Source organism: Lagenorhynchus albirostris, chromosome 6 (genome assembly GCF_949774975.1).
Source record: "Lagenorhynchus albirostris chromosome 6, mLagAlb1.1, whole genome shotgun sequence".
In the NCBI taxonomy this organism is placed as follows: domain Eukaryota; kingdom Metazoa; phylum Chordata; class Mammalia; order Artiodactyla; family Delphinidae; genus Lagenorhynchus; species Lagenorhynchus albirostris.
This window is the reverse complement of record NC_083100.1, coordinates 65,555,139-65,574,107: the sequence shown is the minus strand read 5'-3', so window position 1 is coordinate 65,574,107 and position 18,969 is coordinate 65,555,139. Positions and strand designations below refer to the sequence as shown.

Below are 18,969 nucleotides of genomic sequence, written 5' to 3'. Positions count from 1 at the left end.
CAGTACAAAAGATATAGCAATTAATTAAGCTTGTACTGAAATTAAGTGTGATTCTTGACTATTAGTAAGCATAATAATAACCCTGGATCTTTTCTCCCCTAATCTGAAAATTACTCAAAAACTAGCTGCTTTACTCATTTTCAAATTATAGGACTAGATAATTTCCATAGTATCATTTACTGATAAAATTATATCTTTAAGAAGTATTAATGATTATGTTAACACAAGGTAGATAGCCTTATTGTATGAATTTATGCATTCATCTTTTATGTATTTTTAATTAACATTTATTAAAATTTTTTAAATGTAATACATGGTAAAAAATTCAAATGGTACAAACAGATATTAAATGAAAAATAAGTCTCTCTATTCTATCTCTGATGCATGGTAACTCAATTGCCTTTTCTATCAGTTACTGCTCTTACTGATTTCTTCTTTTGGATCAATTCTTTATAGTGGAATTCTTAGGTCAACAGGAATATTCATTTTAATTTTCATAGAAATTGCCATGATATCTTCTCCAGTGGTTCCCAGACATGTGTGAGAAAGTCTACCTCCCCACATCTAGTCAGACAGTATCTCTCCTTTGATCAACTTTTTGATTTTGGTCATTCTGACAGGTGAAAAGTTATATGTCACTCCAGTTTTAATTTGCAGTAAAGGTGAGTATCTTTTTGCATACTTAAAAAGTTGCTTGTATTTCTTTTTTTTCCTGTGAAGTAAGATTTTTATATAATTTCTACATTCATTTGTAATATTCTCAGAAATTAAACAGACATAAAACAGGCCAAAAGAAGAATCTGTAGCAATTTGAGAAGTGATTCATTATTTTTTATAATATAGAATAATCATTTTTGATCTCCTTCCTCTTGGGGTTGGGTACTGATAACATATAGGTGAAAAGATAGAGCCACAATCCCAAGAGGATCACATGTAAGTTAGAGAGGAGATGTTCACATGAATGAAGAATTCCAGTACAAGAGATGGATGCTATAAACTGAAGAACAAAGGGCATGGAGGTGTAGAAGAAGGAACAAGTGAGTTGAGAGAGAAAAACTCAGAGACATGAATTGAGTCTTCCATTCTCATATTAGTTTGCTCAGGCTGCCATAACAAAATGCTATAAATTGGGTAACTTAAACAACAGAAATTTATTTTCTCAGTCCTAGGGGATTGAAATCCAAGATCAAAGTATTGGCAGGTTTGGTTTCTCCTGTGGTCTCTCCCCTTGGCTTGTGGATGGCTACCTTCTCACTGAGTCCTCACAAGGTATTTTCTCTGTGTGTGTGTGTGTGTATCTCTACTCATATCCTAATGTTTCCTTCTTATAAGGACATCAGATAGGTTTAGGACCCACCCTAATAGCCTCATTTTAGTTACCGCTTTAAAGGCCCTAACTCTAAATATAGTCATTCTAAGGTACTGGGAGTTAGGACTTCAACATATGAATTTGGGGGAGATACTATTCAGTCCAGAACAACTGTACACGGGAGTGCACAAAATAAAGAACAGTGAGCACAGGAGAGCCTGGTGTTTAGGGCACTGCAGGCAGGGAGGCAAGTGTGGAAAGCATAGTGTGTGTAGGAGTGCTGTGAGAGAACATTACAGTATATTTCTTGCTGTTTACCTAGGACCCCGTGGGATGCTATATTCAGAAAGAGGGAAAGAGATCTAGAGATCAAAAAGCCCAGAAGAGTAAGAAAATAATTTATGATTTAAGAACTATCCATTCTAATAGTGCTGGAAATAGAACATGTCTAATTTTAGTACTAAGACAATAGAGTTTTCTCCATTCTAAATTTAATAAAACATCTCATATATAAGGCTGGTAAGGAACATACATCAGATTTTTGTGCAATGCATGTTTCTCTTGGCACTCACCTGTTGGTAAAGGTTTTCCCAGTAATCCTGGGTCATTAGCCGAAACAAGGCTAAGAAGGCCCAGCTGAAAGTATCGAAGCTCGTGTAGCCATAATCGGGGTTCTTGCCAACCTTCACACAGGTGTACCCTTCTGGACACTGACTACATGTGAAAAAGGATATCACAAGTCAGAGTACCTTCAGGATGCAAGCTAAAGGGTACTACAGAGAAGTCGGAAACTCAAGGTTTCCTTTCCAGGGGGACAATATTGAATAATGATTAAGAACACATTATTTGGAGTCAGCAAGAACTGGGTTTGAATCCCATCCTTACTTTTTACTAGTTGTTGACTTTGTCAAATTACTTAAAATTCTCCAAGGCCGGGTTCCTTCTTTCTGTGAGACAAGATAATAATACCTACCTCCAAAGGTTAAAAGTTGAAGGAAATATATATATATATATATAAAATATATTATTTATATATAAATATATTTTTATATTTAATATATATTATATTATATTAAATATATATAATATAATATAAATTATTTGTATATAAATATATTATCATATATTAATTATATATAAATATATATTATATAATATATAATATATATTATTTATATATATAAATGTATATATTATATATAAATATATATTTATATATACATAAATGTATATATTATTTATATATAAATATATATATTTATATATATAGTCTTATATATTTTCCTTCAACCTCCAAAGGTTAGGACTGTTATTAAGTTTAAAGAAGAGAATGTATGCAAATTACCTAGCCTAGTTCCTGCACATAGAAAGCATTTAATAAATGGTAGCTGCTATTAGTATCATCATCAACATCAATCAATAAGACTTGGAAACTTTCACCAGATGTCATATAGTAGTTCTTGTACCCATAAAGATTGATATATAGGCCTCAAATAAAATTGTCACCCCAAATTATTCTTGGGGTGAATTAGAATCAAGAACAGTCAATAGATAACAATTGTGTAAGTACATAGAGATTTCTAGTTAAAGACTTTTTTTCTCTTTAAAGTTAGTGGATTGGTATCCATGATGTCAAATAAACACAGTGTTCTGAGGTGTCTTTAGGAGCAGCAACCTTATCTTGTTTGTTTTTATGTTCCCACTGTACCCAGAGCCTCCTCCTGGGCAGGGGGCAGTGCAAGAACAAAGGCCCTGCAGCAGAAATAAAGTCGGTGTGTGGGAGAAAGAACAAAATGGGTACTTACATAAACACGACATTCTTAAAATATCTTTAACCCAGTCCATGGGGATCCTTTTGTTTAGAGTGGCCAAACTGTCACTGCATTCTGTCACCTATGAACCATACTTGATGGGAGAATGAGTATAATTTGGGGATGGAAAGAAAAGTTGATTTTGTCACTCTTCTTCCCAGAAAGAAGAAAGGCTGGAAATTATCCATCCAACTTTTGGTGGGGTTTTTTGGAAGTAATTTTTTTCTACTTTCTTAGGATGTATATGATTTGTATCTTGTTTTAATTCAAGCACTACCTCGAAGTATTGCTTTCAAATGTATGGTATGCATTAACCATGAAAGTTTTAAACTCTGGACTCACTGTGGGACAGAATGAGTCAAAAAATGCCATGAAATATATGAAAATAATATAGAATCAAAGGTTCTTATTAGCAAACTGATTGAGTTTGATTTTTCTTTTTTCCCCCAGCCTTTGGACTAAACTGAAAACAAATATTACGTACCCTGAATCGGTGCTGAAACCACAAAGGAGAGCATCTTTGGATCCCTCCAAGTAATAAAAATATTCTGTTCAGGAAGAAATTGAACAATATGACATTATGGAGTGTAAGCTTTAAGAGTGACACAGCAGGTCAGTTAATTAATATAGATATATTTACAAACATATTCAGGCCCAGTGCCAGGCAATAGGCATTCACTTATTTATTGTATTCTTATATATTTTCCTTCAAATATTTGTCGATAACCTCTTATGGGCCAGGCAGTGAATATGATGACAAACATGATAAATAAGATCATCAATTTTATGAAGCTTTCTTTATGTTTAGGTAAGGGTGGAGGTTGGGGATAGAGAAAGACACTTAACAAGTAAATAAGTAAATATACAAGGTATTTTCACATAGGGATAAATGCCCTAAAGAAAATAAATTAAGACAATGTGACAAAATGTGGTCAGGGAAGTCTTTTCTAAAGAGATGACATTCGAGCTGGAACCTAAATGCTACAGAGAAGCCAGCCATTCGAGGACCCTCGTGAGACATCTTGACAGAGTGAAGAGCAAAGAGCAAAACCCCAAGGTAGAAATGAAGTTGGTATATGGAAACAAAAAAGCAAAATGGCCAGCCCAGTTATAGTGCAGTGAGTGAGGAAGACTGTGGTGTCAGAGGTAGGCCGGGGCCACGTAGCAAGGCTTTGCATGCCATGGAAAGGAGTTTGGATTGTAAGTGTGATAGGAAGTAATAGAAGTAGGAAGTAGAGATGTGAGACAATAATTAACATTTCTGAATGTTGCTGTGGCTGCTTTGTGGACTATGGACTATAGGAGGGCAAGTGTGGAAGCAGGGATACAAGCTAAGTGACTACAGTGACAGGTGACATGGCTATGATTCAGAGAGTAGCCATGGATACGGAGAGAAGGGGATAGAATCAAGCTGACGGGATGTGTTGACGGAGTGCATGTGGGGTATGTGGAAGAGAGGAGACACAAGGATGTATCAGCTGGTCAAGAGTGGTACCAGTTACTGGGATAAGGAAGAGTGGGGCACAGAATGGCCTGAAGCACAACCAGGAGCTCCGTTTTAGCTGTGCTCCACATGAGATGATTATTAGGTATTAAATTATATTTGTCAAGTAAGTGACTGGATTGATATGAGTCTTGAGGTCAGTGAAGGTATCAACTATGGAGATACAAAGATGGGCGTCATCGTCAGGCCATGGGACCTGATGAGTTAACCCAGAGAGAAAGTGGAGCTGGGGAAGGGGAGGGAAAGAGAAGGAAAAGAGCCCCCAGCTCAGCCCCAAGTATTCCAGAAGGGGTAGAGTTGGTAAGGCAACACTATAAGTGAAGGAAATTTATTTTCTGAAATTCTCTCATTGTTTACTCACCAATCAACATCTATTTAGGACTTACTAAGTTCTGGATGTTGAGGATATAGAACTGAAATAAATGTACATTTTCCCCTTTCATGGTACCCTCTGTGCCCATTTTCAGGTGTAAAGGAACTCATAACTCTTCCTTTATTTACTATAATGACTTATTCTTAATACAGGGGGCTGATCCAAACCTATACAGTAAAGGTATAAAGGACAAAAAGAATTTTTTTAATAAGAGCCCAACTTCCTATCTGGCTCAAGTCAAAATAAATAAAGATGTAATTTCTAGGAGGCTCTGGAGTAACAGCAGAACGAAGACTTTGAAGTCAGATGTACTTGGATTTGAATATTGTTTCTACCCCTTCCTATGTAGGTGAATTACTTTATCACTTTAAGATTTAGCTTCTGCATCTGTAAAATGTGGATAAGAACGCCTACTTTGTAGAGCTGTTGAATTAGTACTAATAGGCTATGGCATGTAAAACACTTAACACAGTGACCCACGCTTTCCACATCAATGCTAAAAGAGCAGCAGCTCTTATTAAACAACTTCAGATAAGACTAACTGACTTATATGCCATCGTTTGGTCTTATGTAGAAGATACAAATATTAGAAGACACAAATAAACCAATAAGGCCTCTTAGTTTGGGGTGAAAACTCTCAGTGTTCATTTTTGCAAAAAATCCTGTGCCTTGGGGAGGGTAGGCATGGCAGAATGAGGATGGAGGAGGTTATCATGCAACGTTTTATACATAAACCTCTGAGACATTTTTATTATGGAAGGATTACTTTAGAGTTATCCTTTAAAGAAATACCAGTTCACATTTACCAATCACTGAGGAGCTGCTTTATAAAAGCAGGCTCTAGAGCTGCCTGTACGGGCATGTTGCAGGGCTAACATAGCCAATTCAATACACGAATGGTGAAAGGTGAAGCAATGGGAGTAGCTCACTCTGGTCTTGTAGAACACTTGAAAATAATTCCCAAACAAATAAACAGTAAATTATTAGGATAATTAGCCTCAAGAGAATTTAAGGTTAACATGTAAAGGGAAAATGTAATACCAAGAGAAGAATTCCTCTTTTGCACTGCCAGCCAATGATCCCACCTCACATTTTTCTGTGGAAATAAAAGCCACTGGGCTTGACTTAATCCTCCTCTGATTACGCTGGAGCCTGCTCTTCCATCTTTCCTCCTGCTTCTATGGTGGAGATGTCTCTCCCCTTCGCTCTCCCACTTTCTCAAGGACTTGCTCTCCCCTGCTCTCCTGAATTATTAATCCATATTTTACTACTCATTCATTTCTAGCACTAGAAAAACATCCCTATCAAAATCCATCTTTTAAAAAAATGCCGGCCATTGCCCCTGTTATTCTGATTCCCTTACAGCCAAATTTCTTGGAAGAATTGTCTACACATACTGTCTTCTCTTCTTTCTGACATCTTATTCACCCGTCACCACCTTCATCCAACCTTGTGTCCTACCGCTCTACTAAAATTTGCTCATGAAATTCTCTAATGACTTCCATGTTATTTAAGCTAACATACATGTCTCTATCCTCATCATCCTTGATCTTGATCTTAATCCTTGATCTTGCAGCATCATTCAACACAAGCACTCCCTTTTCTCAACATACTTTTTTCTCTTGATTTTCCTACTTATATCTTTGCTTCTTGCTTTACTGGCCACTTTTTCTCTGCATCTTTTTTGGGGTCCTCCTTTCTACCTGCCTTCTAGACATTAGGGTTGTGGAGATGAGCATCTTCTAAACACCAAATTTGCTTTAAACACCAGGTTTCCCATTGTCTACCTACTTATAAACACGAGGATTTTCAGAAGGATGTGTGTATGCGTGTACATATCTTTTCCCTTTGCTGATTACTTCGAAGTGTATATCTCCAAACTAGGCATTTCCTCTGATCTCTATGCTTAAATCTCCAATTGTCTACTTTCTATCTCCACTTGGATATCCCAATGACATCTCAATTTTAACTGGTTAATAGTGACTTTCTCCTACAAACCTGCCCACTCTTCCCTCACTTCCCATTGCCACCTATCCAGTTACTGTGCCAGAAACGTAGATGAGATTCCCCAAGCCCTTCTCTCCTCTCTAATTCATCAGTGAGTTCTATAGGTGTCATTTTGAACTCACATTTTTCACTTTCTGCCGCCACTCTAGATGAAACCACAACCTTGTCTTGTTTGGAATGATAGAAGCATCATCCTAACTGGTCTTCCTTTTTCTAATCTACCATCTATCTTACCCAATCAGCTCCCCGTATGGTAAAGTGATTAAAACCACTGCATTTAAAATAAAATCCAAACTCCTTTCCATGGGCTAAGACATTCTTCATGATATGACCCCTGCCTTTTTCTCTAACTTTCTCTGTTGCCCTTCTGCCTCTCCTTTGCTAAAGTCTAACCACACTGCTATTCTCCCATTCCTTAAACACATGATACTCTTTCTTGTCTCAGGGCTTTTCCACAAGCTCTTCCTTCTAATTCAAGGAACAGACCCCATTTACACCTACACTATTTTATGGCTTCTTATTATCCTTTAGATCTCTGCTTAAATGCCACCTCCTCAGAGAGGGCTTCTCATTTAGTTGGTATCTCAGCCCCTGAGATTTATTTTCTTCACATAGCATTTGTTATAACTTGCAATATTTTTTGTCTGTTCCCCTCCTTTTACTCTTTCATTCTCCCTAGAAGATAAGCTCTGTGGATGCAGAGGCTGAGGTTATCATACTCACTGCTACAGGTCCAGAAACTTGTACAATGCTTAGCTCAGGGAAGCACTCAATAAACCCATGTGATGAATACTTGAATAAATACTGCAGTGAGACTGGGCTTCTATGACACAGAAAACAGGTAGGAAACCAAACTCGGACTGAACACAATCATCTCTGCTATGAAACTATATTTCAGAAGAAAATCAAGAATAATGTATAGAGTTGAGGGAGAAGATTGTGGTATAAAACTTCATTGTTAGCTAAGCTGTCATTCACTCATGTGTGAACCCAATATGAAGATATACTGCAAGATCCAAGAGCTTTTTCTACACCTTTTGAAAAAAATTGCTTGAAGCAATTCCAGAAAGTCAAAAAAAAAAAAATCACTCAACGTATGAACTCAGGAATGAGACCAAGATTCAGAATAAAAGGACTGGTATTGATCCTAGTTAAAAAAAAGTCAAGTTTAAGTAAGTGCTGTATGTAAACTGATTCATAAAACAAAGTACAAATGTCAGCAATTACCTGTAAGCTCTATAACTTGCATGGTATATAAATTAAGAAATAAAATCCTTTGGAAACTAGAAATAAAATTTAAGATCATATTAATAAAAATCAGAAGCTGAAAAAATAAATTAAAGAAAAGCAAAGGAAAATATGCTACATTCCTCATCAAATGCTGGTAGTAAAAAAAATATACATTAAAAATTTTACTTTGAAACCCTTCAGTTTTCTTGTTTTAGGCTTCCTTTTTTTCAGTTTTCTTTATTTACAGTCTTTTACTATATTAGCTAGGTTTTATTTGCCTTTATATTACTCAGTGAGTAGGAAAAAACACATTGAGTAAAGTAAAAAAAAAAATAATGATGTATACGACTCTTTATTATTTAAGGAGAATTAACACCTGACCTTTACTCCCTGATCTCCTTCTATCAAAGGCACTTGCATGTCCACCTTACCTCTGGATCTAATTATTAAGGTTTATGGGTTCACGTGGGCAACATCTTACAGACACACTGCAGGTGTTAGACAGAAATTACAATCTTGCTAGATTTCATTCTCACCCAAACTCATCAGCTCTGGTGAGAGAAACTGTGTTAGGGGATAACTATTTAGAAAACATGCCGTTTATGCTTTCTGTAGGATACTCTAAAATACACTTGTGAATTAAGTAGACTTCTGAGACTGTGCGTAAATGGTATCTACAGAACTAGTTCTGATGAATTGAACTATGATGGTCATTAGCTAGATTGAGGGCAGCCGTTAGAAAGAGCTGTAAAACTCATCATTGGTTATAGTATGAGGATAGTGCTGATAAAGCTGAATAAACTGTTCTGCTTATACAAATCTTTAGAAATACTACTGAGACAAACATTTTAATATGTGATAATATTATCATTATAACATGATTAACATGACTGTACAATGTTATAGTTATAAGAAAAATACAAGGGTAAAAATTAATTATATTACTATATAATAAATTATACTATAAAATAAATGTAAGTATAAATTACTCAATAAAACTATAGTATATAAATATATAACTTATGAAATTTAATGGTCAATATCATTAATTCATAGCTAAATTTATTTTTCTAGAGCAAACTTATTCTTTTTTATCTTACAGAAATTGAGAATTATGCAACTATCCCATGTTCTTAATACCAGAACCGCTAGAAAGCTTAGATCCAGGGAAATTTATGAAAATATAACATGATCCAAATTCACATTGCAGCAACTTTCTCTATATTTGAGTGATTTTGAAATAATTAAAATGAAAGCAACATTCCATTGCCAGAAGAGAACAATGCTCTTAGCCTTATTTCAACCTATTAATAACTACAAGGGCATTCTTACTTCCATAGTCTTCTTCATCGAGAGTATTCAATATGCTTTCTATTGTTTCATTATTTTCAAGCAGAGTCCGCACACATTTTTGCTTCAGGTTGCCCATAAAGAGCTGCAGTCCAATCAGTGCAAACACGCTCAGACAGAACACAGTCAGGATCATGACGTCAGAAAGCTTCTTCACAGACTGGATCAGGGCCCCTACGATGGTCTTCAGGCCTGAATACGAGGAGGAGAAATAGGTGTTCAAAATGAAATAAAGCCTCTGAATGAGAAACGAAAACAAAACACAAGCTTTCCTAGAAATGCATGCATTTTATCAAGCCAATGATCTTAAATAACCTAGTTGGAAAAAAGTCTACCAGCTCAAAAGGGTGGACTTGCTGTTTTATATATTTTGTTTCTGTATATTACAGCAAGTGATTAAAAACTTGAAATATTTCCAGAGAATAACCAAACTGTCAAAATGAATAATTTGGTTGCTCAAACCATATCCACACTCACTTGAAAAAATAATTTTTAAAAAGTGTCAATTCAGTGAATGTTTGTCAGACAAAACATCTCTTTATAACGACACCAAAACAGAAAAGAGGCTGAATTGCAGCACACAGTGACAACTTACTAAATTTCAGTTAAGAAATGGTTTGTTGAGGAAAGAAAAAAACATTATGTCATGCAATCCTCCCCATGCTGATATTTTGTATCTCTTTTCTTAACCATATGAAAAGGAATAACACAAATTGAAATTTTCATTCCTGGATAAGCAAAATGGAAAATGAACTGTTAGACAGGAGGGAAAATTTCAAGTTGAGATGTGAACCAAATGGCCATCTTCATCGCCTAAGACTCATGCAACTGATTAAACTCAAAGGCTGACTTTTAATAACGATTGTGAAAAACGTAAGAGATCAAATTTAATTAAAATTGTGTAAGAGAAAGTTTTTCTTGTTTTTCCTTGAAAAGATCAAAGTCAGCCCCGGTGTTTAACCCCACTCTCACCTGGAATGACTGAAATTGTTTTCAAAGCTCGGAGAACTCTGAATGTTCTCAACGCTGAGACATTGCCCAGGTCCACAAACTCTGTCACATATCTGTAATAGGGGAGTTTATACACAAACACGGTAACAACACACACACACAAACAAAGAACAACTCCCAAAATAGTTGGAGTTATGAGTGGCCTAATGCTTCACACCAATTACTTCTTACCTGGGATTACAGAAATAGTTTTCAAAGCTCTCAACACTCTGAAAGTTCGAAGAGCTGAAACATTGCCTAGATTTACAAATTCTGTTAAATACCTGTAGAATTAAATCAGAGTTATTCAGAATTTAGATAGAGTCTATGATACTTACCTGTGCCTTTAGTCAAGGTGTTTCCTACGCTTGGAACTTCTTATTTAAATTTACAGTTCTGCAAGTCTTTTGCTTCTATCATTACTAATTTAATTTGATTTGAGTCATTTGATGTGAGCAAAATACAAACGTATTATTAAAATGGTTTCATACACATAAATGCCTAACTAAACAATTAAATGCTTCAATTACTAAACTTCAATATTATGGTAATATAGATATTTAATATTCTATAAAATACCAGCAGCAAACCTAGACAACTGTATGCTAATTCAAAGAAGCCAGACACAAAAAGGTCATATATTGTATGATTCCATTCACGTGAAATGTCTAGAATAGGCAAATCCACAGAGACAGAACACAGTTGAGTGGTTTCCAGGGACTGGTGGCGGGGGGAGAAGGGAATGGAAGTGACTGCTCTCTGGGGTGATGAAAATATTCTGGAATTAGAAAGTGATGATGGTTGCACAACTTTGTGAACATACTATAAAACACTGAATTTTATACTTTAAAAATGGTAAAGTTTATGGCACATAAATTTTAAAGAAGGAGACCCCTGAGAAGATGCAGCCTTCTTTGACACAGTGTTGTCTTAGCAGGTGGTGGGTGGCAGTACAGCAGTCTTATATGACCACAAAAAGCCAGCCTGAAGGACAGAGGTGGGGCAGGTGTGCGGGAATTGGAGACTAGAAATCCCAAGACCCTTCTGTATTGTCTAAATCCCTCCAATGAACACGTATTACTTTTACAATTCAAAATGACAGAGGGAAAATACTGTATATAGGTTTGAGATTTAAAAAATAACGAAGTGTTTCTGACAAATATATTTAGGAAAAGAGCAATATGAATAAATTAAAATTATATCTTAATGTGATACTTTTCCCTTGAAAATAAACCGTGGATGCCTATGTAATGCATACACAATGCATTAATGTTAGGTTTAGTATGCAGTGACAGCCCTTATAAAAAGATTTATTTCTATATTTTAATATACTTATTAGCTTTTGAATAATATAGGTTAATTTACAAAAAGAGCACCGTACTTATAATAAATGCCTGAGTTTTTTCTTATAGGTTTTACCAGATTTTAAATAAGAACTTGGAAAAAGTGTGACCCTAACTGGCACTACATATATTATCTATCCAAGTACTGAGCATGGAGGAAGACCATCTATCTTAATGATGTCACACACTTTTGAGTAGAAAATGCTCTATCTGAAAAAATATTAATATTTTTTTGATGACTAACTTCCATACAGCATCCTTTAAATGCAACCATTATATGCAGGAAAAGTCAAACCCCAAAAGTCTGTTCTTACTGGAATACTGTGCTGAGACTTTCATGAGTTTGGCATTTCAAAAAACTGAAAGTACTTACGCAAAAACAATGACAATAAAATCAAGCCAGTTCCAAGGGTCACGAAGGAAAGTGAATTCTCCTACACAGAAGCCTCTTGCAAGGATTTTTACAAGTGATTCAAAAGTATATATTCCAGTAAAAGTGTACCTAGGCACAAGAATCCATTGGGATATTAAGTGTGAAAAGAATACAATACCATGTGAATCTTTATAATTAATTTTTTCTGATCAACCAAAGGAAGGCATCTATTGGAGTATGGCTGTTGGTTTATGGACCCATTCTAACTATTAGAATAAACTACAGTAAAGGTCCTTCCAGAAAATCTTAAAATGTACATATCAGAAACACTCTCAGAAAGTAGAGGTATTTAAAAATTACTAAGAACACAGGTATTAGATCTGCCTAGAAAATTCCTGCATTGTTCCTATCAGAAATATACCCAAGGACAAGAGATATGTGGCATGTCTAAGAACAAAGCAGGGCATCTGATAAGGTCTTTTATCTAGAAAAGACTGTAGCACGTATTATTCTATTCTAATATTAGCAGGTTAATATTGTAGGGGAGAGAAAAATAATTGAAAGAAAAGCAACTATGTAACATGGGAAGATAAACACCACAATTTTTATAGATGCAATAACTTCCTGGTATAAAAAGGAAAGGATAAAAAATGACCATACTAAGACTATATTAAAATGTACTTAAACCCACTTACTCTACATTCTTGGTCCAATCTGGAGGGTTACTCATGGTCATAAATATGCAATTCGTCAGAATAGTGCACATGATAAGCATGCTGAATGCTGTAGCTTAGAATCAAGGAATATGATAAAAGACCACGGTAGGAACTTTGAATATTTGATAAAGACATTTGTTGAAATGCTAACAATTTTTCCTTAGAAAAAAATTCTAAGCACGTCTATAGACTTAAAAAAAATCTCTTTGAACAAGGGAGTAAGAGACAAAAGCAATTTTTCTTAAAATACTAAAATTGCCATTCTCCCAATCTACTCACAGATCTACACCAAATTATATTGAGATTGGTAAACCAGAGTCTTTTCAGGTACAAAAGGACTAAAATCCATATTTAAAAAAAAATAACAAAAAACTGCATTTTAAAGAACCATTGTAAGTAAGCATTTTAAAAAGGATATGAGTGTACTAAAATCTTAATAGATATTCTTCTGAGAGGACTGAAAGGAGAGAGGATGTACAAAGCAGGTGTGGCATTGAAACGGAAGATTGCTTTCCCTTTGTTCAAAACTATGAAAGTCTGCAGGAGTAAAAAGAAACCAGTATGAATCGAGACTCCAAAATTTCAATGTAGTAGATTAATATCTGCAATTTACCTCTCCATGTGGTAGGGTCATATTAAAGAAACACTGCCATCAGACTCAAGCAACACAGCTCTTCATGTCATGTTGGCCAATGAACTCCAAGTCCATTGTCCATTTCATCAGTAAAGTAAGAAGTGAGCCATTTATGAGCATGTATTATTTAGAGCTTTCAAAATACAGTTTTCACTTTTTCATATCCCTTCAACACCCAAATCAGTAACAATAACTTGTGGCCACTGTAAATATTTTAAAATACAACTTAGTTCTTTCATTACATTGCATTTTATGCAAACCAAATAGATACTAGCTATCCTTGATTTTTATCATATCACTGAGAGAATTTTAATACTTCTTGGTTATTGTCAGGTTTAGTAGCAAATGTACCAAAATATGAGTTTTCAAAAATATTTTCATAAATTTAAGGAATATTAGAGTTGAAAGAATCCTACTACTCAGTATGATTTTCCTATTTTAGATGTTAATACTAATAACAGCTAAAATAAAAGAACATAAAGGACTTGCTTGCTACTATCCATGGCAATTTTTTGAAATAATACGAATAGAACCAAACATTTAAGAAATATGTTATGTAACCATTGCATAATGAGTGACAGTTTCCATGTCTTTGGTATTTAGTTGAAAAATTTGAAACCCAAACAAACAAACAGCAATAACAACAAAACATTAAAACAACCGAAGGAGTTGGCTTGGAAATCAGAAAGACCAAGTTCAAATCCTTGTCTTATTTTTCTGTGGTTGGCAAACAAATTCCTTGTGTTATCTAGAAGACACTAATTTGGTCTTTTTGTTGTTGATTCTGAATTTTATATAAGTTTATAAGGGAGCTTCTGGTAATAAATATTTTTCACCAAACTGGAGATGTAACTTCGGGTAATCTTGCTTTTGTATGTGGCAGAGCCCCCAAGAAAACAAACAGAATCTATTATTTTCAGATGCCCTTTTATATTCCTGGTCCCTTGTACTATACCAGTTATGTATAGTAAATTAAACATAATTTAACATAAAGTTCACTTTTACATTGAAAATTAGTTTTAAAATTAATATCTCACCTTTGAGTACAACTATTGTTTTATTAAATCTCAATACACTGTGCTTTTTAAAATTCATTCAGCCATTATATTCTATAATTGTGCAGTGAGCAACTATGGCATAAGAGGCAATGAAAGGAATTTGAACATAAATGAGGCATGAGTTTTGCATCCAAGGAGCTTCCTAGAAAAGTGATAAGAACACAATAACTCTAATACAAGGCAAGATGTGACAGGTAGCATACAGAGAAATACAAATGGCAGAGCATGAGAGTAAAGAGGGGGCGTGGTCACATGTCTGTCAGAATAATCAGGGGACTTCATGAACCAGAGGTCATCTGAGCTAATGTGAAAATCATATTACTGCCTCAACTTGGCAAGATCAAGTTACCTTGTACTTGATATTAAAAAAAAAAAAAGAACTGGTTTACTATTTTTAAATTCAGATTCCCAATTTTCATTTTCATTAAAAACTTCTTTAGGATTGTCTAGGTTTATAAACAAGCAGGAGGTAACTACAGGTGGGAAAAATAGATATGCCTATGAAATTTGGGGTAGCAGAATGAGTCTCTTTAGCAAAGTCTAAAATCCTACTAGGAAACACATAGATGTCAAGGTCTGAATAATTTTTTTTAATACTGCTCACTTATTTAATAATTTATTGAACATAAAATTAGAGAATTAAGGTACTTAAAGAGTATAAGCATTGGAGTTGGACAGATAGGATTCTAAATGCCTGATCTACCATTTCACAACTTGAGAGCTAGCACTTCATGTCTGTGAAGCTTTTAAGTTCTGGTGTATTGTAAATTCTTAGTAAATGGTAGGAACAGCTGCTGATATTTTGGGCAACATATAAGGCACCAGTGATATGAAGATAATAAGACATTGTACCTGTCCTCTTAATACCCACAGCAGAGGGTGATTGGTAATTTATTCTTTCTTAAAGATACAAACTTTCATCTATAATAAAGGCACTGCATAAAACTCTTCAGAAGCACTTAATATATTCATCACACATGAAAATGAAGCCCTAACTTCTATCATTAGTTTATTAAGTGTCCTTTTTTTTAACAAAGCATTGATAATTACACTCAAATATACGTTAAAATCTGAACCCAGGTCAAATCAGGAGTCATTTAGATTTTTAATCCAAGCAGTGATTATAATGTAGCAGAAATAAAGTTCTTGTCAATAAGTGTGAATAACCCGAAACATTAAGGAATCAATCCACACAGAAGTCAATCCTGAAGTTGCAAGTGGAAGTCAAAACTACTTTAATCAAGAATGATTGAAGGGCTAGGACATGGCACAAAAAGCTGATCATTTAAAGCTCGAAACCAAAAAATTAAAATAAAAAGACTCGGTAATCCCTGTGGGTATTTATTCATCTGTTAATAGAGGACCGTGAAAAATAGATCACTTCGTTTGACCTAGCTCTACCCAAGTACACTGATGCAGATGTGCGTTAGGCTTTTAATGTGGTTGGCGTCATATTTGAAAGGAGCTGGGGCCAAGGTGGGGGATTGGAGTCCCACCCCTAAATATTCTCCTTTAAAGTTGTCTACCACATACCTAAAATGATTCCAATAGTTAATCCTCCATCCAAATACAAACATTTTCTCCTTACCTCCCAAGTCACTTTAAGCCAATATTAGTTTATATCTCTGAATTGGGATTTATTTCAGAAAGATTCCTTTCCTCCTTCAGGGGTTCCTGGTTAAGTAACATCCAGGCCCCCTTGAGAAATGGGAAATGCAGGAGGTATCCATGAAGAGCCAGGCATTTTTCAGGATGAAGTAGTAAGTAAAATGAGAAAGTACTTTCTATATTGCCGGTTTCATTATTTACCCATTCATTCTTCCATTCATTTTTGTAAAGCTGTGAGCATGGTGATTGCTATACAACAGAAATTAAACTAAGAGATGTTACACAACAGAATATTTCAGTAGGGAGTCAAATCAACTTGAACTAAAAAATTTGTGACAAAACTTACTAGCATGTAGCATTTTGTAAGTTACTTATTTTCCCCAGGTCCTTTGTTACTTCCTGTCTTACCAAGTTATAGTAAATATGTGTTAATTTGTATAAAAAGTCTAGTGCCTGACGCAGAGATCCAGAATACATGTTAACATTCTTCCTTCCTGTGTCAGAATACTGATTGGTTAATTGGAATGCTGGGTAGTATCTCAAAGGCTTCTCAGGTATTCTGCTTTCTCCTTCTGTGCTGTCAGCTTGCTGAGATGCTGGCTTTAATGTGAAGCAAAATATTACATATTGCTATTCAGAGCAACTATCCCAAAGAAGATGTGTTTCTACCACCAAAATTAACTTCATCACATTTTCTATTTCTATTTCTTAAGACATTTCAGTGCCCTTTATTTTATTTGCTAGATGTGTTATCAATAAATAATCTCTTTTATTTACATCTTAAGTCAAAATAGTTCTTTTTAATGGACTTTATCCTGCCTTTCTTGACCTCTTAAAGATAACTCTGCAGTTGCCATGCAGCAAAGCATTGTTGGAGAAAGTTATGGAACCTGCTGATCTAATCCTTTACTGTCTCCTCTTTGTCAAGTTCAATCTGGTTGTATCTGCTACTGTCTCAGAAATGACTGTAATCCCCTTCTCATTTTCTTGGTAGAATAACCTTTGTAGCAGTGTTTCAAACTCTCCCCTTAATGCAATCAACACCTTCTCAGCTCTGCTGCTCTCAAGATTGACTCTCAAAGGACAATTTCCACTCCTGTAGTATGGAAAATATTGATATGATTTAACATGCATTTCCTCAGATGTGCCTACCTTTACTTCAACATATCAGGACTCAAATTCATCCTCCTATTTGCGCTTCAGGGCTCACACAGTAAGGCTTCACTCCATTTTTCTAATGCAAATACAAGCTGACCTGTGGTTTATCCCTTGTCTGTTAACATCAGCAACTGGCTACTTACTCGACCCTCTATTTTTCTCTGAGAATAATTTTTCTCCACTTTCAAACGTGCTATTTATACCCTACATTGAAAAGGTTTTCAATTTATTCATTGCCTCAAGTGACCATCTTTCTGGTGGAAATTTCTCAAATTTTTCAGTATGCATCGACTGTCACCCACTTCCTCTTTTTACTTGCTATCCACCACTATCTTGCTTTTATTTCCATCACCTAACACAAACTGCTTCCAAAAAGTTACCAACTCATCCTCCTTGTTCATTCCAATAGCCTTTCTCCAGCCTCAACTTTCTGGATAATTTTATGAGATACTCTCTTCCCTTTTTTTTTTTTTGAATAATGGAAAACTTTCTGATTTATTATGTCTTGCCTCTCTGACCATCTCAGACTCTTTCTCTCCAACCCCCTAAATGAGTGGCTCTCTAAATCCCATTATTAGTTGAGTGATTTTATATATTCCCATGGATTCACCTGTCACCTCCATGCAAATGCATTCTGGACATATCCCCAGGTCTTACTTCTCAAACTGACAATTATTTTGTTCCTACCAGGATGCACTTATGTTATGTCCCAAAAGGCAGAACATTATACTGAACGCTATTAAATTAAAAAAAAAATCGAAATAGTATGCCAGTGACAGAACCAGTTTTGATGAAATATTAGTAAAAGTACATATTCTGAAAGAGCCTACATATGTATTTAACTAAACATTTTTGTCATGATGTGGCTTTTCACTAAATTCCACTTAATCTCAATTTAAAATATTTTTCTGTACAAAAAAGGTAAACAGAGACCACACCATTGCAGGCACAATAAACTCACTTTTTTGTCTGCATAGTAAGGGTCCAGGTCCTCCAGGGGCTCCGAAACCATGCCCTGAGGGATGTCCCCATAGATGAAGGGCAGCTGTTTGCCGGCTTCCAAGTCACTGCTTGGCTTTGGCCCTTCTTCGTCATCGTCTTTCTTTTCTTCTTTGGGTTCCTTTGTTTTTCCTTCAGCAATACGTTGTTCAATGAGGGCAAGAGACTGTTTTGTGAAGTAGACAAAGCTCTGAGGTCCTGGGGGAGGCAACATTGCCATCTTTTCATCCTGTATATTTTATTTCCCCTTCAGCTCCTTACATAAGAGGCCTAAGTAGAAACAAACAAAGCCTTAAGTGGTTGCCAGCCAGGGATGGCACTTGAAAAAAATAATAATAGTAATAGTAATAATAAAACAGATTTTGGTTTCAACTACAAGAAGCACTGTGTTCACAGAATTATCATCATGTTGAATGAGCACTTATTAAGTGACTACTACGTACATGACTTATTTTCCATGCTCTCTAATGATCTTTATTTAAGAATTTGAACTTAACACTTCACAG

General features: G+C 35.2%; 1 protein-coding gene across 4 annotated transcripts in view; it reads right to left on the bottom strand.

Moving 5' to 3' along the window:
- SCN9A (sodium voltage-gated channel alpha subunit 9) overlaps positions 1–18,689 on the bottom strand; it is an 86,583-nt gene extending 67,894 nt beyond the window's left edge. For 2 of the 4 annotated variants that reach the window (XM_060152730.1, XM_060152731.1), the window contains exons 1-8: positions 18,426–18,683; positions 13,425–13,543; positions 12,986–13,075; positions 12,291–12,419; positions 10,767–10,858; positions 9,567–9,776; positions 3,605–3,668; positions 1,882–2,023 (exon numbers count right to left, since the gene is read on the bottom strand). In XM_060152730.1, the coding sequence (XP_060008713.1) occupies positions 1,882–2,023; positions 3,605–3,668; positions 9,567–9,776; positions 10,767–10,858; positions 12,291–12,419; positions 12,986–13,075; positions 13,425–13,543; positions 18,426–18,683 (1,104 nt within the window). Of the gene's footprint in view, positions 1–1,881; positions 2,024–3,604; positions 3,669–9,566; positions 9,777–10,556; positions 10,649–10,766; positions 10,859–12,290; positions 12,420–12,985; positions 13,076–13,424; positions 13,544–18,425 lie in introns of all 4 variants that reach the window. The other 2 variants (XM_060152733.1, XM_060152732.1) reach the window with 2 other exon arrangements.
- Positions 18,690–18,969: the final 280 nt, after the last annotated feature.